Genomic DNA, 24,272 nt, shown 5'->3' on the forward strand with positions numbered 1-24,272 from the left:
TGCTCATGAACAAATCTAACGAGTAATATTCTTGAGCTATCAAATGAGCAAAATCTAACGATGTAATATAATAAATTAGCAATGGTAAGAAAATTAAAACTACAACATATATTATAACCTTTAATTACTTTAAAATTTATTAATTAAAATAATTATATCATTAATTAAAAATATATCATTTATCAATTTTATAATTAAATATTAATCAAGTTTTTGTCGAGCTTATTCATGAGTTCTGAATTGAACACGAACTGAGCTTCTTATCGAGCTTAATGTCAAGCATGTTCACGAGCTTCAAATGATGTTGTTCGCAAACATAAATGAACCGAACACATTAGTGTTCAAGCTTGTTTATTTAAGGATCGAGTATTAAAAAGGATGTTCAAGTTTGTTTGTTTAGTTAGTTAAACGATCACAAACGAGCTTTAATCGAACAGAGCAACGAGTAGCTCATCGAACGTTTGGTTCGTTTGCAGTCCTAGCTATTTTTAAGTTTTCTTTATTTTTCACTTGAGTTTCTAACTATCTTTCTATTGTGGTTGTTTGTTCCTTGTTGTCTTTTCGTTTTCCCTGATGTCCACTCGGTTTCCATTCTACTAGTATCTTTCTTCTTTAAAACTATTGTAAGTTTTAAGTTGTGTCGTGTTTTGTTCTATTATAAGTTATAAGTGGTGTTAGAACTACTTTATTGTTGTATTTGTTTATGTTATTTAAGGTTTATGTGAATGAAAAAGGAAGTACGTTTTTATTTGCATTCCTAGAGCAAAGTTTATTTTTAGGTTGCATCAGCCACCTGACAAACATAGGATGAATATGGGATGGATGAGAAAAGCGTGAGCTGGCGGGATGAGAAGGGGCATTGGGAGCAAGCAAACGTGAGATGCAAAAGCATGCGAAGAGCGATGATAGCTATGTTAATTTGGTGGCACATAAGAGGCTTGTGCCAACTTGGGGATATGTGCGATGGGGACTGACTCTAATACCATGTTATGAGAATAGAACTTTATAATACTACTCACAGAACACATTTTTATTTATAGGCATAGATGATGAATAAAATAGAAAGCAAATAAATGAAAAAAATAATTATAATAAATAATTATAATGTATTTTCCCAAATTATACAAGCACTTAATATAACCCTTCTCTAATTTTATTTTTCTAATAAGCAACATATGCTAACAGGAATCACATTCATGATCTTAAAAGCAAAAAGCCCATTTGATGTTAAAATTACTGATAATACATTAATAGCAAAAACATATGAATAAAAATTAAGAGAAGTTCTTACTTCAGTGCAAAGACACAGCTCGGGGCATTTACTCTCTCCACACTTGCCACTACATGGCAAATAACCAGCGCAGCAGACATATCTAAAAAAGGAAAACAGCACAAAAAACCTGTAAGAACACAAACAGAAATGCCATAAAAAAGTACTTGATGTGACACAAACAAAAGAACATAAAATTACCTTGACATATCATTATAAAGAGCTCGTTTTCTAAGCATGTAAGACACACATGGTCCACTGGAACAATTCAAACACAGAAAAGAAGGATGAGACTAACATATTCTAGAATTATAGAGGATATCAATCATCACAAAAATACACAATAAAGATGGGAGCTGAAAAAGGAACGTTGAAACAGAAAGGGAACGGGAATACAACTGCTGAGCACTCCGGCGACATGTATTGAGTGAAGAAATAAATAAATCTTTACATACCTATATGTATATATACGAATAGATGGACATAGGACTTTCCAGTGCATACAGACTACTAAATGTGCTCAGAATTCACAAGGAAACACACACACACACACAAAATCTAACCAAGAACGAAGTAAAACACTTAAATATACTCAGATTTCATTGTAGTGAATTTTCAGGAGGTCAACATTTGGCCTTTAAAATGCACCCTTTAATGTCAACATATACCAAACAAATCCTACATTATTTATTATTTTCCACATGGAAGCTTAATTTAGCCTGCCTTTTTATTGACTACCAAAAGGCAATTATTGATATTGTCGTTGCCAAGTTTCAAGTCTTAGATAAGAAAAATAGAAGGTTGCATTAGGTAATCGACAGCCAACGTAAAACTTATCGAATAATCATGACATGATCCCACGTAGTGAGATAAAGACTTAATGTTTTGTTGTATGTGGCCTGACTAATATTTGCCAAGAATTTCTTTATTATCAAAGTTCCAACCAACTTTTTGAGAGAAATATAGATTATAAAAGATAATTGACACGGAGACAAAATTAATTAGCATGTATATGAATTTTATTTATCAATGTTTCTTCTATTTTGAAGACTGAAGTTAGAAAGGCTTTAAAGAAAATAAAGGGTGGAAAAGCTGTTGGACCTGATGATATTCCAATAGAGGTGTGGAAATGCTTAGGAGATGAAGGAATTTCTTGGCTTACTAAACTTTTTAATACTATTTTGAAGACTAAAAAGATGCCAGATGAGTGGAGAATGAGTGTATTAATTCCTATTTTTTAGAATAAAGGTGATGCAAAAGATTGTGCGAATTATAGAGGTATTAAGTTAATGTGTCATACTTTAAAAATATGGGAGCTGAGTTATGGAGCATAAGTTGCGACGTGATACTAATGTTTCTCAAAATCAATTTGGATTCATGCCGGGTAGGTCGACTATGGAAGCCATACATTTATTAAGATGTTTGATGGAGAGATATAGAGAAAATAAGGAGGATCTACATATGATATTTATTGATTTAGAAAAAGCAAATGATAAAGTTCCAAGAGAAGTGCTATGGAGAGTTCTTGAAAAGAAAGGAGTCAATAATGCCTATATTCAAACCATTAAAGATATGTATGCATGAGCTATTAATTGTGTTCAAACACAAGGTGTATTGACCAAGTATTTCCCTATTTCAGTTGGGTTACATCAAGGATCAGCCTTAAGCCTATATCTTTTTGCTTTAGTCATGGATGTTCTCACTAGACATTTGCAAGACGATGTACCTTGGTGTATGCTTTTTGCTGATGATATTCTTCTTGTTGATAAGACTAGAGAGGGAGTTGAAGGTAAACTTGAATTATGGAGGTCAACCTTAGAGTCTAAAGGTTTTCGCTTGAGTAGATATAAAACGGAATATATGGAGTGTAATTTTAGTAGTAATAGACCTAGTGAGGGGATTATGACTTTGGGCGATCAAGTCATTCATAAGAGTACACGTTTTAGATATCTTGAATCTATTGTTCAAAGTGATGGTGAAATAGATGGGGATATTATCAGCAGAATTCAAGTTGGATGGTTGAAGTGGAGGAATGCATCGGGCTTGTTATGTGATAGAAATGTACCCCTCAAACTTAAGGGAAAATTCTATAAGATGGTAGTGAGGCTTGCAATGCTTTATGGTGCCGAATGTTGGCCATTAAAAGAGAAGCATAATACTAAGTTAAGTGTTGCAGAGATGAGAATGCTCAGGTGGATGAGTGGCTTTACCCTTAGAGATAGGATACGAAATGAGCATATGCGTGAAAAGGTTGGAGTTGCTCCAGTAGAAGATAAGATTAGAGAGAGTCGCCTTAGATGGTTTGGTCACATAAAACGGCGGCCTTCCGATGACCCGGTTAGGAGAGTAGAGGTATTAGATTTGATTTATGTTAAGAAAGGTAGGAGTAGACTTAAAAAGACTTGGTTAGAAAATATTAGGAATGACATTTCTTTATTAGATTTAAATGAGAATTTGACTTTTAATAGGACACAATGGAGAAAAAAGATTCATGTAGCCGACCCCACGTAGTGAGATAAAGGCTTGTTGTTGTTGTTGTTGTTGTTGTAATGTTTCTTCTCTCATTAGGGAAAGTGGGTAACTCTAGTTATTTCTTCTTGTATGTATAAAGCCATAGGGAGGGCTGCTTTTTCTATTTTATACCCTTGAATTTTTCCTAAATTCTAGTGCAGCTTCTTTAAAAATAACAAGTTTGCACTTTTTATATTTTAACTTCGTTTCTTGTTAAATTTACTCCCCAACCTTAAGATGCGAATTATTTTTTATTTATGATTTTTTTTTTCTTCTCAGTTCCATTCAATCAGACTTGAAATGATCTGTTAGCGTAGATCCCTATCACAATTCTACAATTTCTTATAATTGAACAAATGATATGGGAAATATCTCCATTTCATGATTTTTTTTTGTTCCAATTACCATTCAATCACACTTAATCGTTCAGCATTGACTCAATCACAATTCTATAATTTCTAATAATTGAACTAATGATACGAATAGTGTTAAATCTCTATCTTTGTATCCTTTAATATCATTTTTATAGCAAATTTGGCCTAAATTATGTATTATTTTTTGTATGATCAAGCTCAATATATCCTCTGTCAAAATGTCTATACCCACCAAGAGAAAATTTCAAAAGTGACATAAGGCATAAGTGAGAGCTGAGGATTCTTAGTTAACAAGTTTGAAGGTTGAAACAAGTTTTTAGGGTAAGATATATTGCGCTAATTAACATGTGGCAAAATTCAATTGGCATGTATGCAATTTATATTCATTGTTTATGTTTCTTATCTTGTTACAGTAATGCTAATTAAGTTGATTTTTTTTCTATTTTTTTCACCTAAATTGTAAAATAGGCTTCCTTGGTAAAAATATCTCGCACATTTCTATTTCACTATACTTCTATGCTTCAAATTTCTTATCATAAATGAGATGACTTGTTTTATTTTTAGTTAGTTAAATTTCTTTTAACTATTCAAAAACTTGGTTTCTTTGTTCTAGCTATAATTTCATCTACAACCGACTGATCATCAAAATCTTCTTGTTGGTATTGTGATTTCCGGTATGTTCAATTTTTTATTTTCGATTTCCATATAGTGACAATTGAAGTAATCTCTCAGCACTAACTCCTACCATAATTAAACAATCTTATAATTGAACTAATGATACATATATTGTTAAATCTCTTTCTTACAATCAACTTTTATGTATTTTCTAGGAGTATTAGTAACATTAATTTGCAAAAGAACTCAGTGCACTTTTCTTTCCCTATAATTTACTAAAGTTATTCAATATTCTCGGTGTATTAGATTCTTTTTTGTTCAAAAGTGATTTATGTACCATGAAGCACATACTTTAAAAAAAAAATTGGGTAAATGTCAAACTCGCCCAGGCAGGTATTCACCATGCTGAGAACTATATCTAACATGTTTTTTGGGCAAATGTTGCATTCATATTCAATAATAATATGAAGCGGGTACGGTTTAGTGGTAAAACTATAAATTGTTCTATTAACAACCTCAATGATGATGGTCTTTTCTTTCTTCATATTTCATATTTCGATGATCAATTTTATCTCTTAAAAGATTTACTTTTTTTTTTTCTTAAAAGATTTACTAGCTTACCCTGCAATAGAATATTTGGACACGAATAATATATTCTCACAATTTTCATCCAAAATATCAATAAGGCTTCTACTAAAAACAATGGATTATAAAATCAAGAGACATAATTTTTTTAATGTTGCAACTCTTCCAATTATAAAGAAAATCGGAAACACAGTCTTTCAGGTAAGCAAGCTTTATAATGGAATAAACCATTCGTCTACTTCATGTGGCCCATCTATTGCTCGTTTTCTTAAAATTAAAAATCTATAAATAAATAAAGGCCAATCAGCTATGTAGCCTACACAATATAAAAATCATTATCAATCACCCAACTCAATTAAGGGGAATTTTATTCCAAAGAATCTCTCCTTAGACCAGTACACAATAATTTTGTTCTAGGGAAATTCATTTCAGAACAACTTATTTTTACAAAATTATTTTATTTTCACTGGTCTCTACCTATGAACCAATAAGGTAACTGGCTTTTATGAAGCAAATTTGAGCGTCTCAAGCTACAATAACTAATCTAACCCTCTGATCATGTTACTGTAGTTTCGACCCAGATCAATTCCTTCATTATTTTTATTTGACTGAAAAAAATAAATGCGGTTCTTAATCATCGGTTGTAGTATCTTCCATTTCTTCTCTCTCCATTGGTGGTGTGTATATTGCCCAATTTTTTAAGTCTTTTTTAATTTCATATTAGATATTTACATTAATAATTTTATAATTATGAGAGGAACACATTGTTGACCAAGTATTCCCAATCAATAATATCTTTTTGCATTTCATAGGAAAAGCAAACCTAACCTTTCCCACAAGAGAAGCGAGCACCTATGGCCTAATGGCAAGCCCCCTTTGCCTTCCTTTCATTTATGGGGTAATGGATTATGGTTTTCGAGTTGCTACATAGATAATTAAATTATATAGAATATGAATCTAAGTTCTCTAACTACTTGAGATATAGTTTCTCATTTTTATTTATGGGAAGCTAAGTTCCACATCCTCGTAAGTATGGCATGAAATATTTCTAACTCAAGTTAGAGTATTTTCTATTGTATTTCTTTATTAGAGTAGAGATTTTTATTCAGAACCCGAACCTCCAAGGAAACCTTCATCCACTAGTGATTATCATGGGCGGAGGGAGGGCGGGGGCAAGGGGGGGCACGTGCCCCCCCTAAAATGCTATGATCCATACGTCCATACAGTGATCAGTTAGCATAATTTATGTAGAAGAAAAAAAAAGCATTCATATCACATTCCTGACCTCTCCTAAATCCTGGTGTAGCTTTCCCGTCCAGCCCTTTGCCAGCCCAAATGAGACCTTACTTTGGTTGGAATTTCCATCGTCCTTTCACCTGAGTAGATCTCACATGCTCTATTTTTAAGCTCATGAAGCTGAGAAATATATTTATAAGAAAATATATTTTGATATTGAAATATATTGAATAGAGAAAAAAAATGTTTAAAATCTGTTGGAATTGTTTTAAAAAATTTTATAACATTTGAAAATTTTATACTGCACTCATCTCAAAATAAATCTAATAGCTTCGAAATCAAAATTGTGTCGAAATATCTTAGCACCATGCTATCTAATTTCTATTCTACGCTAGGGTTGCAACCGAGTCAAGCTAACTCGCGAGTTGTCCCAGACTAGATCCGATAATAGACTCAACGAGTCGAGCTTATTGAGCTCGTGAGTCGAACTTGAACACGACGATTACGAGCTCATGACGACGACGACGGACACAACTATGATGGACGAGCACTCGACAGAAGACGAGCTCAGGACGACGATGACGGACATGACTACGAGCTCGAGACAACGACGACGGAGCTCGACAGCGGACGTGACTACGAGCTTAACAGTTGACGTGACTACGAGCTAAATGAGCCGCTCGACATGAAAGAAGATTCGAGCTCAAGCTCGGATTTTTGAGCTCGACTCGTGTTCGAGCTCAAGCTCGAGCTCGACATTTGATAGTCGATTAAATGAAATTAGATAATAAATGTGTGTGCCCCCTCTATAAAAAGTTTCTGGCTCCGCCACTGGTGATTATACTCTATGCCCTTTTTATGGTTTCATCTTCCCTAATCTTTTCTAGATACAATTGATATTCCTTTATTTTATTTTATCCATTCCTAGTCCTATTTTATGTACAATTACAAAACTGAAAACCCTATCCTTCTACTTTGGGAAACACATGAATCAAATCCTTGGTCTTTGGTTTGATGTTGATTTAAGTTATTTCCATCTAGCAATTCTATCCAATTTAGATGTTCATTTACAAGACTGACAACAGTAAAGAGTTTTAGAGCTACAACATGATGATCCGACCGATTTGATTGAGAGGGAATTAGGAAGTTTCCTAATCAAAGGAAAGATTCTTAATCAAAAGGGGAATTGTTTAGGAATGTTTTAATTACAATTGGGAGATAATTATTTAGGGCATAAGTATAATTTGAATTAAAAATTTAAGAGAGAATTATTTAGGGAAAAGAAGGAATTAAGGGGGGATTGTTTAGGAATGTTTTAATTATAATTGGGAGGGAATTAATTAGATAAATAAATTTAATTTGAATCAAATCTAAGAGGAATTATTTAAAGAAAAATAGGAATTAAGGGGGGATTGTTTAGGAATGTTTTAATTATAATTGGGAGGGAATTAATTAGGAAAATAAATCAAATTTGAGAGATAATTATTTAAGGAAAAGAGAGATAATTTGGGAGAGAATTATGAGAGCATATTTAAGGCTAACAATAGGGTAATTTCATAATTATGTTTTGGAGTTTGCTGAATTTAGTTTATTCTAGGTTATTTGGGCTCTAGCCGGCAGCTAGTAATTTGGGAGAGCCGGATCTTCCTCTCCAATTGAATATCCAATTGTATATTGCATTTCTCTTTATAGTTCTTTCAATAAAAATTATTTTGGGGTGTTCTTCTTCCCAATTTTTCGTGTTTCATCGACTAATTTTTTTGTAAAAAGTGCATCACTTCCTATCACAACACCAAGTGAATATTGCATCAGTTCAGTGCATCATTCAATGCCATGTCACAAGTTTAATTCATAATAGTCTAGGCAGTGTAGCAAAATAGAAAGCTTCTCACTAAAGTTCTTATTACTTATTGTATAGTAGACAATTTTGAGGTCATTTTTTGTGCCATTTTCCTACCCTTTGCATATTGTTAGTCACTTGCTTTCCATTTATAGCTTTAGCTTTAAATTTTTCGATTAACAAACAAGAAGAAAGCAATCATGCAACGCTTCAATTCTATCTTTCCTCATTCTTCTTTGCCTTTAACTACAGCCTACCACTTTTTATTGAATGCATGAATCCAACGCAATTTACAAATGCATTTCCAAACATTGAAAAAACTCCTCAAAAATAACTTTTCTTAGCTCTCTTTTGGAGTCAAGAAAGATAGAGAGAATAGGCTGACCCCAATACACAAACTTGCTTACTATAATCAAGCTCTAGCTTATAATGGAAATTACATTTAATAAAGAAATACTTCCTGCTTTCCCCTATTTGCAATCTAGTCTAGTATAGCTCTTTTCCTCATCTATATTGCACCTCCCCACCCCCCTTCTCTAAGTTCTGAAAAAGAAATGGGTGCCATCATTTCCATATGATCCTCATTTTTTCCCCTTTTTTTAGCTTGAAATGAAGTAGAGGGATAATGCAAGGGATTTTATTGCTAGGAATAAGACAATAAGATTGGGGACTCAATTACCAAAAATTAATAGAACTCACCCACCCTTTCAGAAAATAAGTCTAAAACATAAAGAACTAAGACTCGCAGCACCAAACATATCATCTAAAAGAGTCAATAGCAATCAAAACCTTATCTGATTATTCAAAAAATTATTAGTCACATAATACAAGAATGTCTGCACCACCAAGAATGATGGATATGCATGTGCACATGCATATACTGACAAATTTAAGGCGCTAATGCAACATCAAAACTCCAACATGTCAAGCAACTAAATTCTCCTAAATAAAGCTAATTTGATGCAAATATCAAACTCTAAATTATTGGAAGCACAAAGCATTTGAATTACAACAATCAAATTGAAATTTGAACTTTTGCAATTAATATTTTGAATTTTATCCTCATCAATTAAATGGTCATCAAATTGTTCCTAGGAAAGACTACTCTTAAAGCCCTAACTTTACGTTCAATAGAATTTTGAAAGAAGTTAAATAGTGCATGGAACACCAACACCCAATTAACTCCCCGTCCACGCCTCTAGGTGCCTTTAAGCCAACAAAATTCATAAAAAAAAGTTCAAGAGTTATAATCAAATCTATAAGATAAATATCTACTAAACAGTTATTAAATTCAGTTTTCTAAGCCATGAAAAATTGAAGTGAAACTCGCCCTATAGCCATTGAAAACACAAAATTTAGTATTATATAAAGCACTTTGAAATTTGAACACTTGCATAATAGTATTTTTTAATTTATAAATTTAGTCGTAATCAATTACTTGAGTCCATGAGAGTTTGTATTTACATGACAATGGTATTTACATGACAATGAAATTGTCATATTTTAAAATTAATTGAAGGTTATGAGGGTTCCGAAAAATTCCCATTTTTAGATGATCCCGGCCTCTCCGCGCCATCGGTCTATTTTTCTTTTAAGTATTTATGTGACGATGACGGCAGGGAGTTTTAACTAGATTAGGTTCCGGGGGAATTTTCAGAAGGCAGATTGAGTTTTAGATAAGACACTACCCAGAGATTTCGCCCTCATTTTGTGAGGACTTTTTGATCTGAGTTCTGGTTTCCTATAGGCGCAAGCCCCTATAGTTAATTACCCCTCCTGATAATAGAAGAGAACTTTCGATTAAGGCTAGTCGTTAAAAGGGTCGAATAGGTTATAAACCTATCATATAATAGCAATAATTTTAGGGTTTAAATTTTGAATTTGGAAGTTTGAAATTTGAAATTTATAGTTTATCACCATAAACTTAAAACTGGTGGTGGGGGGAATGAAGACGAGCCCGATCAAGATCCCATTGTTCCGTCATCCCGGGCTGTCATGATCCCTGGTCTACTTAGTCAGAGGAGGTAGTCGACCCAACTTGACAGAAGGCATCTTATCGGCAGCCATGGGTTGCTTCGTCCAAGAATACCTTGTAGACCTGAGTTGATATTTGTCTAAGGGGATATATCTGAATTCACCTTAGCTCATAGAGGGCTTTATGCCTATCGAATATACCCTATAATCCATCGCTCAAGAGTTTGACGTCTTTAGGGAACATACGGGCTTTGGCCGTGATCGTAATATAATGGTGCCATTTTGCGGCAAAACCACCCGATCAGAGGGCACGTGCCACGTCCCTGTTGGCAAGAGACTATTCGAGAATGAATCGTAGTGATACACCCGACATGCATTCGCTCTTTGTGAGCTGAGGTTAATTTCAAATTTATCACCCCTAACAAACGGTTGCGGGAGGTGGATAATTTTTAGTTTTAATTTTAAGGTGATATATTTCATTTTAAGAATTTGAATTGTTGTTTGATTTGAGATTTGACCCCTCCGGTTGAGATTTTCTATCAACGCGGCAATCATCGGGGTGACATTAAGGTCACTTGTATTTTTGTACGATTTTGGGAGGCATTTTATGATTCAAGTTAGGTCAACTCCAGTCTTTTCGAAGAGGAGGATGAAACTTGAATATTAGATCCGCGCAGCATTCTCGAATCGTTGGATTTTAGGACTTAGAGGTGGTGATTGGAGCACATGCGGGTTGTAGCATTTAACCCTGCGCAGCATTTTCGGTCAATAGTATTTATACTTTTAACATGTTGACCGGAGCACATGCAGGGATATATTTAATTTAAGAGATCATATTTAATACATAAGAAGAGCATTTAAAAATATTTAAACATGATCAATTGCGCAAGTGATTTTACTTAGAAAATAGCCCGGGATTTCATCTAAGAGTCTATGAACACCTTTTGTCCGCTTATACACATGTTGCGGATCCGATGGCGTGGCTTTCAACTTTTTAGACCAACACAATCAAATGAATATAACTTTATTATATCTATAGGTATCTTGAATTAGCACATAATTATTGAGCCTCTAATAATCCCGACGTAGCTTTTAACTTTCTAGATCAGCACAATCAAATGAGTGTTCTAGTATATTTGAGTCAAAGGAGACATCTCATAGCATTGACAACTTATGAAAAATTGATTTAAACATGTTATATAAATCTCCAACAACTGAAGGGAATAAATTAGTCCATCTTTCTTTTCATAGGAATTAACTCATTATTTTCCTATGACATATTCATAACAACTCCTAGAATATGGGTTGTGAACTTCTTGCACACTCGCAATAGTTTTGAGGGGAAACAATTTATAAGAATATGCATAACTGAGTGTGAAGGTAAGAAATTTCATTCCTAAGATAGATCTATCATTTGATATTACTATTGAATAGAGATATGTGAGACTCAAAACTACTCAAGTTTCCTTTGAGTGCTAATTTAATATATGAATGTATAAAATCTCAATATGTTTGAACAACATTGATCTATGCTACATAAAAACCTATTTGGAAGGTTTCGCGTGGAACTCCTTTGGAATGACGCCAAAAAGGTATTTTCTCTGTCTTCATGATGTATTTCAATTTGATTTGCAACATGTAGATGTGTTGTTGGTTCATTTGTTTGAGAGAGCTATGTAAAAAGTTTGTGTTCTTATGTTTGAGTTAATTTGTAGCCCTTAGGATAGTTGCCAATTTGAGGGTTTGTATATAGACTAGACTAAAAAATTTTCATTCTACACTTTATTTGATTTTTTGATTGCATTATTTAATTAAGTGAATTATTCGTTAATTGGTTTTAAATTAAATTCTTATTTTACAAAATTCACTTAAGTCCAAAAATTCAAATAAGTGCAAAAATCCAAGTCCAAAATTCAAATAACTCCAAAATATTTTTTTTTTTTAGTCCACAAATTTTGAGAAAATTTCAGCAGCCTCTCGGCGTCCCCTCCCCGATGCCGGGAGGTAAGGGAGTGCTCGACTGGCCGGAGCAAATCAACGGCGAGGAGATTTGGGAGAGCGAATCAATCCCATAATGAGTCTTCGAATCTTCTAATACATGTGATCTGCTGATTGAATAGTTCAATTGATTGATCAAATGATATGTTTAAATCATTACTAATTTAATTATTTTTGCTTAATTGAGAGTTCTCCACTTTTCTCAAAAATTCGAATAAGTCCAAAAATTTTTTTCAAGTCCTGAAATTTTGAGAAAATTTCGACAGCCTCCGGGCGTCCCCTCCCCGATGCCGGGAGGTAAGAGAGTGGCTCGACTCGGCCGGAGCGAATCAACGGCGATGAGATTTGGGAGAGCGAATCGATCCCATAAAAGAGTCTTCAAGCCTTCTAATGTAGGCAATCAACCTGCTAATTTAAACAATTTAATTTAAATTTAAAAAAAAAATACTTTCAGTCCCCTCGAAAATTCAGCAGCCTCCCGGCGTCCCCTCCCCGATGCCGGGAGGTAAGAGAAAGGCTCGACTCGGCCGGAGCGAATCAACGGCGAGGAGATTTGGGAGAACGATCGAGTATATCGGTGTTTGCCCTCCCTCGATCGGATAATCTCGACGATCGAGGGCTTCAGGGGACCGGATCAACCTCGGGACTTCCTTCAAATTTTCATACCTATTTAAAAATGATTTTTTCTCTCTCTCTCTTTCTTTTATTATTATCATTTTAAATTATACATTATATTACAATTATTATAATATAATATAACATTATATTATACTGTTATATTATATTATTATATTAATATAATATAACATTTATATATTATAATAATATATATTATACTATTACATTATAGTATATATAATATAATATATATAATATACATATGTAATAGAGAGGGAGAGAGGAGGATCGGGAGAAACAGGGAAACCGAGACAGACACGGCAAGGCGTCAGGCTAGGGCACGGTGGTTTCGTCGGCGGCGGGATCACGGTGAAAGCTTGGCCGGCGGCGTCGGCTCAGGAAGTTGACGGTAGGAGCAGGATTTGAACTTGGCTTCTCAATATGCACGGATTGCGGCTAGGGCACGAGTAAGGAAGCAGTCGCGGTGGTCGTCGGAGCAGGTGAGGTTGACGGCGTCGAAAGAGGAGAGGTCGCTTGGAGATGTCGGAGTTGTAAGAACAGGAGATCGGAAGAACGTCAGTGGGTTTCGGCTGAATGAGAAACCAATGAGAGCATCGGTATGGCTTCGATTTCCTATCTCTGTATTTCTTTCCTTCGGCTCTGAGTGCGTGTATGTGCGTGAGAGAGTACCGAATGAGAGGAGGCCAGTATTTTTGTGTCGTGAGGAGTTGGTTTTGAACGATCGTGGGGGATCGTGAGATCGTGGGGGTTCCGGTCGATTGGGTAGTTGGAGCCGACGGCCAGTTATAGGTCAACAGGTTACCATATCATATCAAATTGTTTAATGCCATTGTTTTGTTTTCCTCTGCTTCCACTCAATGACACGTTATGTAGTTTATTCTTGGGGCAATTTCCCTTGTGACTAAAAATATTGATATAAAAGCGCAGAACGAATATCATAATTAGATGCGGAGTCAACAATTTTTGTTCTCCAACAAAGCCTTTAATTATAATATGTCTTACTTTAGTTGTTGCTTCTGATGCTGTCCAATTGGATTCTATTTGGTATTACCATAGGCATTAAGGCATATAATGAAAACAATCTTAATATTTATTTATAAATCATTCCTTTTTCTGAGATTTAACTCCTTGATAAAGTATCAGACTCGAAATCCTCCTCTTAATCATTTTTTTTATTATTGATTAAAAATGAGATTTGATTTTTGTCAAATTTACTATAATTTGAATTTCCTTCCATCGCATCAGATTTCATTCGTGTGCATGAATTCTGTGATCTGTAAATTTCTAATCATACTTTCAAATAGTAGGCCATTGATCTTTCATCCGAACTGAATTTTATATTTTCATCTTCATCAAATGTAATAAATAATTATTTAAAGTGTAGAATTTTTGTCGTCTGAATTTCCCTTGTTAGCCGTGTTCTGTGCTTGCATCTGAATTTGTATAAAGAAATCCAGAGACATAAAGGTTTTTATAAAAGTAAGAACAATTGAAACCATGCTAATATGAAGATGTTTTGCAGTACGTGTTACATTCCATGACGTGATTTGTAGTACTATTTTATGATATCAAATCATCAATGTAGTCCAAAAAAAATGCCGCATCGGTAAGCCCTTTGTCCTTCAGAAATGGCACCCAAAGTTCAAGCCAAAAAGAGAAAATTTCTCATCGGTTCCTATATGGGTAAAAATTCATGATCTTCCGTTGGCTTGTTGGAACTCAGAGGGCATTTCGCGAATAGCTAGCAAAATAGGCGTTCCTCTGGCTGTTGATCATCTTACGGAGCAAAAAACTCGCCTAACTTTCGCCCGGATTTGTGTCCTAGTTGACTGCAATGCAACATATCCTGATGAAATTAAGGTTTCTTTGGATGGAGATGTGGTTGAGTTGAAGGTGCAATATGAATGGAGGCCTGTTCCCTGTGAACACTGTAAGTCGCTTGTTCACTACTCCTCCTCTTGCCCCCTGAATCCTAAACCTGCTGAGAATTTACAAGGGAACTCTTTTCCAAACAACCGTGGTAGAAGTCAAAGTAAGAAACCAGCTAACCGTTTCCCTTCTAAACCTCCCTCCTCCAACAGACCTCCTCGGTCGGATTCAAGACCTAAAGATGTGCCTGTCCCCTCTTTGGCTGGGCCTTCTTCTCTTCCATCCACTAATATTCACACCAATAGTATTGGGCAGCCACTACATTATCAAACTCATTCCCCTCCCCCTTCCCCCAGCAAGGTCACTACGCAACCTAAACAGTTGGCTGTTGAAAATCCGGCAAATAATCCTCCCATGCAGCCTGGCTCTTGTAATGTGGAACCCGAGACTGTGACTGCTGTTGCTAGTATTCCTAATCTTAATATCCCTACTGAAGAAATCTCTGATTCTTCATCTTTCATGTTGAACAAGTCTCATGCTTCGACTACAGCCATCACCTCTCCTAACAAATTTGAAGTGTTGAACTCTCAATCTGATGTGGATCATCAGGACATTTTGGATAATAGCCACGACAAAGTTGGTAATTCTCTAAAACAGCCGGGGAAAAACAAGAAGCAACAATTTGTTGAAACATCCAAAAAATCTGCTAAGGGAAAGCAGAGTAAAAAATCCCAAACTCAATCATCATTCTAATGTTTCTTCCTAACATTAGAGTTTGGAATGTTAGAGGTTTTAATAAGCCTGAAAAAGTTCTAAGCTGTAAGCAGCTTATTTCTTCTTTTAAGCTTGACCTGCTCTGTCTTCTTGAAACCCGTGTTCATGGATCTTCCTTACTGGATCCTTTTTTTGATGTTTCTCACTCTCTTTTCTCTAATGAAGCGAGTCACAATAATTTTAATCTATCATCCTCTGGGAGGATTTGGATTAAATGGAATTCTAAAAAGATCAATTTTTCCCCCACTCTTGTCACCCCTCAGATGATCAATGGGATTATCACTGCCGGTTCCCAATCTTCATTTCAGATTACTTTTGTCTACGCCGCTAATAAAGCCACGGATAGGAAGGATCTTTGCTCCTCTATTAATATGGTTGCTCCCCCCTGTGATACTCCTTGGGCGGTTTTGGGGAACTTTAACTGCTGTCGGTATGCTAATGAGAAATCTGGAGGTTCGGCTCTTCATCATTCCAACTTGCTTGATCTTAACAATATGATCTTTTCAAATAGTCTGGTGGATCTACATTCTGTTGGTAACTTCTTTACTTGGTTTAATCAGCAAGCTGTTAATCCTATTTTTATTAAACTTGATCGGGCTCTTGTTAATGAGGAATGGATGAAGAAGTTCCCTTGTTCTTTTTGCTCTTTCCAGAGTCCGTCCTGTTCGGACCACTCCCCGATTATTCTGCACCCGGGAGGCTCTTTTACCTCTCATCACCATTTTATGTTTAAGAACTTCTGGACTAAACATGATAGATATTGGGTTTTTTCTTTTAAATGCCTTTTCTATGCCTTTAGTAGGAAACCCTATATCTCATTTATGTAATGTTCTTAAACATATCAAAGGTTCCATCAAAAATCATGACTGGGCTAATGCTAATTCTCTATATGCACAGCTTGATATCCTTCAAGTTAAACAACATAATCTTTTAGATCTGCTTCAGGTTAATCAATCTGATGTTTCTTTGGTGGCTTCTCTCAAGCACATTAATTCTCAAATTTCTGAGGTTTCGGCTATGAAGGCAAGTTGGATAATTCAAAGGGCTAAACTTAACTGGCTTCATTATGGCGAGGATGATCTTAAATTTCTTTATGCCAAAATCAGGAGTAGGAGGAACAGCACTAAATCTGTTGTCAATTTATTCTCTTGCAATCCTAATTCTGAGAGGGGAGAGGTGCTCCAATCCATTATCTCCCATTTCTACGTGCTGTTTAATCCTCTCCCTCCCTCTTGTGTTAATGTGGATCTATTTCCTATTGGGACCTCTATTCCAAATTATTATGCTAATTTGCTCACAGGTCCTATTTTAGATGATGAGATTAAGGCTGCTGTTTTCAAAGGGTCTTCTAAATCATCTCCCGGCCCGGATGGTTTTAATTATCACTTCTACAAAAGTGGTTGGCATATCATTGGTCCTCTTGTTAGTAATGCTATCAAATTTTTCTTTCTCAAAGGTTATCTCCCTAGTGGGATCAAAGCTACTGCTCTTGCCATCATTCCCAAGCATCGCAACGCCACTTCTATTTCGGATTACAGGCCTATCTCTTTATGCAACACCTTTTACAAAATTATTGCTAAGATTATTGCAAACAGGATGAATCCGATTATGCCTATCATTGTTAAAGATACTCAAGCTGGTTTTGTTAGAAATAGAATATCTACTGATAGCATTCTTCTTGCTAATGATATTCTTTCTTTGGTAAACAAGAGAGGGGTTGGTAACATGTTTTGTGCCAAGATTGATATCAAAAAAACTTTTGATTCAGTTTCTAGGGATTTCCTACTTGCTCGTATGAATCAAAAAGGTTTCCCTAAACCTTTTATTAAGTGGATAAAAGCTTGCATTTCTAATTTTAATTTCTCTGTGGTCATTGATGGTGCCTTGGAAGGCTTTTTCCCCTCTTCTGCGAGGCTTAGGCAAGGCTGTCCTCTTAGTCCCTACCTCTTCTGTTTAGTGATGGATGCTTTTTCAAATCTTATGGAGGAAAGAGGTTTCAAAGGTTTTAAAGATGGTGATTTTCATTTATCTCATCTCTTGTACGCGGATGATGTTCTTATTTTTGGAGAAGCTACTGTTGATAATTGTAGGACTCTCTCTACAATTCTTAATGATTTTGCCAATGCTTCGGGTTTAAATATTAACTTCGACAAAAGCTCTGTTATGTTCTCTAAGAACCAAAGAAACCAGGATTTGCTGTGCCAAGCTCTTTCTATCTTTAATGTCACCTCTAAGATCTCATATCTAGGAATTCCTATTTCCTTCAACAGATTAAAGGTGGCTGATTTTTTGCCTTTGATGGATAACCTGCTTAAAAAATTTACTGGTTGGAAAGCTGACCTTTTGTCCTTGGCTAAGAGACTGCAGTACTTAAAGTTTACTATCCAAAATACTATAGCCTATTGGATCAGAGGTTCTATTTTACCAAAGACTGTTTTTAAGTTTTTTAGAAAAACTTGTTCAAAATTTCTGTTTTTTGGAGACATTGCTAGCATGAAAAAATTGCATATGGTTTCTTGGGACACGGTTTGCATGCCTAAACAAAAAGGGGGCTTGGGCATTCCATCTTTAAGCTCTCTTATTTTTGCTTTTAACTGCTCGGTGATTTACCGCATGTATAACTGCCCTTCTCCATTGTCATCTTGGTTAACTGAGCATTATGTCTCTCCTTGGCGCCCTTATACTCCTAAAGCTAGTAAATTTTGGATTGTTGTTTGTAAAACTGCTGCTGTTGTGAAATCTCATTTTAGATTTGTTATTACACCTAATGCTCCCATTTCCTTGCTTTGGGATCATTGGTGTAATAACCTGACTCTTACGGAATTTGTGGGAGGTGTCTCCCTGGATTGCTTTTCTCTGCCGTTATTGAGGAACTATATTTCTGGCTCCTGTTGGTCTTTGCCTGATGACATTTCTATGGCTTTAAAAACTGCTGTCTGCAGTTTTGAGATACACGACACTTCTTTTGCCTGTTTGTTCTGGAAAGATTGTAAAAAGGCTAAATTCAGAGATTTTCTTGATGAATACTACAGCAACCTATCTGATAGTTGTTGGTATAAATTTGTTTGGCACAAAAAGAACATTCTGAAAAACTCAGTTTATGTTTGGCTTGCTCTTGTGGGAGGTTTGAAAACTCAGGATGCTTTAAGATTAAGGAAAATTCAAGTGCAAGAGACTTGTTCTCTCTGTTTTTCGGCTCCTGAAAGTGTTAATCACCTTTTCTTGGAGTGTCAATACACTTTTTCTGTTTTGAATGCCATCATTCCTGGAACAAAGAATTTTCTTTTTAGACCCACTATTATGCAACTTTTTCAATGGCTGAAATCTGAGAATCTTCTCTCCCCTCTCAAACTGGATTTCAATCTGTTATCAATCTGCTGTATCATCTATCATTCTTGGAGAGAAAGGAATTTTAGAAGATTTGGGAATGATTTTCGTTGCCCATCCTCCCTTCAATACTATGTTAAAAAAGTGGTTATTGAGAAAGTCTCTAAATGGAGAAATTCGGCTGCATTGCTGGAAAATTTTGGAAATGAATAGCGGGTGTATCTGGTTCTTGATGCAATTTTGCTGGAAGGGTGATGTTAACCAGGACGATGATGACGCTCCACTTCATGTCGCTATCTGTCTCCCCCTTGGATGGCCTGCGGGCAACCGGGGGTTATGCCCGTTCTTATGTTGATTTTTCTGAGTCCTGGTTAACTTATTTACTGGAGCTTGGATTCGGATTCTCATTTGTTCTTTATGGCTGCAGTTTTGCTCTGTTTTTTGCTGCTCTCTTTTCTCAGGTGCAGTGAAGATTGGCTGGATGGTACCTACTTTTTTGGTTGCTCGTTAGATGATGGCACCTTCCTATTTCTGGCTCTTGACCTATGGCGACCTGGACATCTTTTGGACCTGTAGCCTCTTTTTGTCTTCCTTGAGTTATTTCTAATTGTAATTTGGTGGTATAGTTGAGGTTTTTTCTGACTTTGCATAAGTTTTTGTTTTATTTGCTTATGCAAGGTTTACTTGCTTTTATTCCCCATTACACTTGTAATCTCTTTTGCTTTAATATAAGGGCTTAGGCCCCAAAAATTCCCAAAAAAAAAAAAAGAAACAATATAAAATTCATAACTTTCTGATTATGCTACTTTTTGCAGAAGTAACTGTTGTTAATATTTTCAAATATGAAACTCCCAGCATAAAGAGCGCCTCTTGCACAATAAGATGTGTAAGATTAAAATTTTATTATCAAATCCAACATATTAAAGCAAGCTAGTAAATTGTGAGAACTAAAACGAATATGAACAATTAATGTATGGAGCATGTCTTAATTGCGTAAATAACAGAGTTTTAACATTCAAGCCAATGCAACCAACAAGCAAAACATTAATATTTTTATGTCTCAAAAGTGTGACGTTCATCAAAGATCATAATTTATCAGCTATTTTTAAATACCGCTATGCTCGGTTTCAAAAAACCAATTGAGCTTTTCCCTCTTTATTCTTTCCAGGTTTTATTTCTTCATTCTATGATGACAGACATACAAGTTTCAAACAATTCCGAAAGAACTGCTAGCAGAATTTTTGTATGATGGGCAGCTGATACAATTAACGAGAGAGAAGCAATAGGTTTATGGCAGCCTAACAAAGGATGGGGCAACTAGACTATAATACCAAAAGAGAAATTCAACCAAATTACTAACCTAAGCAGTTCCTATCTCCAGCCCAACCCAAGTGTTAGAACCGTTGCTCTTCTCCAGATTTGAAATCTGAACAAGTTAGAGATTACTATCATCAGATCCAATTTATCAATGTCAGTAACTATTTTTATTAGCTTTTGTATCTATAACGTTCGATTTACAGTAACCGTAAGTCTAGGGCAATAACTCTTCCGAAGATCTATTATCCAACTTTCTCGCTCAGCAGCCGCTCAATCAACCGACAGCGTCGCTGCCTTCTTCCAGCACGACAGCACCTGGATCAATCCTAAACTATCGCCACCGATTAATTACTGTAAACGGCGTTGCCTTCTCCAACAAATGCCACGCCCTCATCACACAAAAGGCAAATTTCAGATCTCGCCAGAAAACGAAACGAATAAAATGTTCACAAGCAAACCGCAGAAAGAAAATCGAGGCATCAAAGAAAAAATTCACCGCGGATAAGGAACTTACCACCATAGCGCCAGACAGCAAACTGCAAAAGAAAACGGAAAAAAAAAAACTCTTTTCATCACCGAGGTAGTAAGAAATAGAGAAAACTCTGCGATTGAAAAGGTGGAGGGGGGACGAATGTAGAAAAGAAAGGTGAGAAAACGAGTCTTTACAAGGGAAATCAGCCTTGATAGTGCTCATAAGATCGGTATGCCATAGGTTCCGGTAACTCTGCCGGAGCTGCATCTTGTCGAGGTAAGCCTGAGACGCCATGACTGAGCTTCAACCCCAGTCGCCGCCGGCGATCAAGGATCAAAGACTGGCCAAATAACAATCAAGATCCGCAGAACAGCGGCCAATAACCTTCCCGGCTTAAAAAATGAGGCTTCTGGAAAACGAGAAGACGTCAACTTGGACCGTGGTTACGAAACATCTACGGGCTTCCCCGAAATTAATGGAGGGAAAGACTCGACGGGGCCTAGCGTGGACTATGGATGGGAAAAGGAGTTAAAAGACATTTATGCAATGAACCTCCGACAAAAAAACAGCGACTCGAAACGCGTAGCGATATTAATTTTTTTTTTTTTTATTGAGCCCAATAAACTATATATATACCATGGTCAATATCATTGTTCAGCTACCAAATCGAAGAACATCGAGCAAGCCACCAATAACAGTAAGCACACCAGATTTCTCTCAGGGGAAAAGAGGGCAAGAAGAAGCAATGTATGACATTTAGTAGGGGTATCAAAACGGGTCAACGGGTCGGATTTGGGTCCAATCCGGCTTGACCCGGGTCCAAACGGGTCAACCCGAATCCGGCCCGGTTTTACAAACGGGTCAAGTTTCCCAACCCGAACTTGACCCGCATGGGTTGTCGGGTTGACCCGACCCGACACAGGTACGATTTGATTATTAGCGATTCAGTGCGTGAGAGGGAAACTGGGAGAGGGCCGAGTGGTTTGGAGAGATCTTTGAGAGCGTACGGCTTGGGGAGATCGGAGAGATCGAGAGAGCTCCTTCCACCTATCGGTCTGCCTGTGTGAGCCTCAGCATCTAGTCCGAAAGAGATCATAGAGAGCTCCTGTGTGCGGCATGGAGAAACCGGAGAGAGCAGAGAGCTCCTGTCGTGAGCCACTCGAATTTTTTCGTCTTCCTGCATGCGGCTCAGAGAGATCGGATCATCGGAGAGAGAACGGACTATGGGAGAGGGAACAGAGCCGAGCGAATCTGCTTGTGTGCGTTGTGCGAGTAGAAGGAGTTCACCTTGGTCTTCCTTACATTTTTGCTTGTGAAGGAGCAGCAGTGGAAGCCCGAAGGAGCAACAGTTCAGACATTCGCACTCACCACATGAGACAAAGTCGCAGACTATGAAGCATTTTTAGAGTTCGGGTCAAAGTCGGGTTAACGGGTTGACCCGAACCCGAACCGATTTTTCAAACGGGTCAAAAATTGCAACCTGAACCCAACCCGTTTGTTAAACAAGTCAACCCAAACCCGAATTTTTCGGGTCGAGTTCAGGTCGGTTATCGTGTCGTGTCAACCCCTAGCATTTAGTATTGTTGAGTCATAGAGTATCCTCGGCTGTAGAAAAATATAAAGTTAACGTCTTATCTTTATACGAAGATCCGGCATACAATCAAATAAGAGAGAGTGTGTAGTATTCATAGGAGACATCAAGATTTTTATGTTGAAAAATGTAAAAAAGGGAAAAAAAATATAGGGCCTAGCCCAATTTGAGCCCAATTTGAATGAATCAACTAGTATTTGCAGTTGATTTATAAATGGGGCCCTTCACTGGAAGGAAGACCATGACTTTATGTAACAAATATACATCATATAGAGTGTGTTACATTGTGAAAATAGGAAGAATCATTGTTAACGTGTTCTCTTGGTCGGAAGGGCCATAATCGGTGGGTGACGAAGGTTAAAAGGACTATAGTTGGTGGCCAATGTAAGTTGGAAGAACAATAGTCGGCGGGCGATGGAGGTCATAAAGATCATTGTCTGGTGACAGAGGTCGGAATGACTATAGTTGGTGGGCGATTTAAGTCGAATTGACCGTAGTCCACGAGCGACGGAGGTCATAAAGACCATTGTTTGACGAAGGAGGTTGGAAGGATGGTGTCAGGTAGAAGTCCAGCTTCAGATATAGGTCCGACGAATGTCCGACGATGGGCAGAAGTCCGACGTTTGGTAGAAGTTTGTTGATGGACAGAAGTATGGCGTCATATAGAAGCTCAATGAAAGTCCAACAATGAGTATAAGTCAGGTGACGGGTAAAAATCTGGAGACAAGTTGAGGTGTGGCGTCAGGTAGAAGTCTGACGTCAATCTTCAAGTCTGACGTTAGTCTTCAACCGGACAAAACTCTGGTCTCAGATGGCATATGGGCAGAACTCTAGCGTCGGTAGGCTACCATGTGGAAGTCTGACATTGGTCGAGGAAGAGTCTGGTAATAAGAGAGCTCGCTTTCTTTTCCTTTTCTTCCTTTTATTCTTGCTTAATTCTGGTGTCAGTTGGTAATCGGGCAGAAGTTCGACGTCGATTGGTTGTCGGGTGAAAGTCCAGCGGTGGTCGAGGAGTCTCTTCCTTCTCTTCTCTTCTTACTTGAGCCTCCTGCCCCCCCCCCCCCACCCCCATCTTCTTCAGTCTCTTTCCCTCCCCCCCCCCAATTTGGGGGTCCAAATTATGGATTGAACCTTCCAAATGAGCTTTGAGTCTTTAATTGGGACTCAACTGGGCTCGGATTGAGTCGAATTTGGTGTCGTTGGGTTCGTATTTCCAAGACGTTCAGTTCGACTATAAGTTTGTTGAAATCGGAGTTCAAATAATATCTAATTTAATTTTTAAAGTTTCCAGCTTGATTTTTAACTCGAGATTCGTGCTCGATCAACATAATTTGTAGATGATATATCAAGTGTTTTAACTAATCATAAACATTATGGTATATTTTGAAATCCTGAAGGTATACGTATTATCTTGTTTTGTTGTTCTTTGTTAAGTTTTCAAACTTGTTCTAGTTTATGGCATATCAAGAGGACTAATTATTCTATGTGGATGCCGAACGTCGTCCGGAGACCAACTAGAATGTGTCACATCACCTTTGTGCTCGGTACCGCGGCTCGGTACTGCACCTTAGTACCGCTGACCTATTTTTTCAAACGCGTCGAATCAAGGAAACGGGACCCGACCCGTTTGCGAAACAGGTTGACCATAACCCAAAATTTTTAGGTCGGGTTCAAATCGAATTTTCGGATCTTGTCAAATATTGACACCACTATGTATGACCCAATTGATTAAATAAAATGTGACGAAAAGAGTTATGATATGACATTAAGTGCGATTTTCACAAGATAGAGATTAATGTAAGATCAACTTCCTAATATTAAAATATGATGACATAATCATTCAATAGTCACATGCATATAAATCAAGTTAAGTGTAATAT

General features: G+C 36.7%; 1 protein-coding gene across 4 annotated transcripts in view; it reads right to left on the reverse strand.

Moving 5' to 3' along the window:
• The window catches only part of LOC110104926, a 28,713-nt gene extending 7,386 nt beyond the window's left edge, over window positions 1-21,327 (reverse strand). For all 4 annotated transcript variants that reach the window (XM_020834229.2, XM_020834227.2, XM_020834228.2 and 1 more), the window contains exons 1-4: window positions 20,996-21,327; window positions 20,844-20,865; window positions 1,472-1,528; window positions 1,292-1,373 (exon numbers count right to left, since the gene is read on the reverse strand). In XM_020834229.2, coding sequence (XP_020689888.1) covers window positions 1,292-1,373; window positions 1,472-1,528; window positions 20,844-20,865; window positions 20,996-21,095 — 261 coding nt within the window. In that variant the 5' untranslated portion in view covers window positions 21,096-21,327. The remainder of the gene's footprint in view (window positions 1-1,291; window positions 1,374-1,471; window positions 1,529-20,843; window positions 20,866-20,995) is intronic.
• Between the last annotated feature and the right edge of the window lie 2,945 nt (window positions 21,328-24,272).

This window comes from Dendrobium catenatum, unplaced genomic scaffold, assembly GCF_001605985.2.
Source record: "Dendrobium catenatum unplaced genomic scaffold, ASM160598v2 fragScaff_scaffold_113, whole genome shotgun sequence".
In the NCBI taxonomy this organism is placed as follows: domain Eukaryota; kingdom Viridiplantae; phylum Streptophyta; class Magnoliopsida; order Asparagales; family Orchidaceae; genus Dendrobium; species Dendrobium catenatum.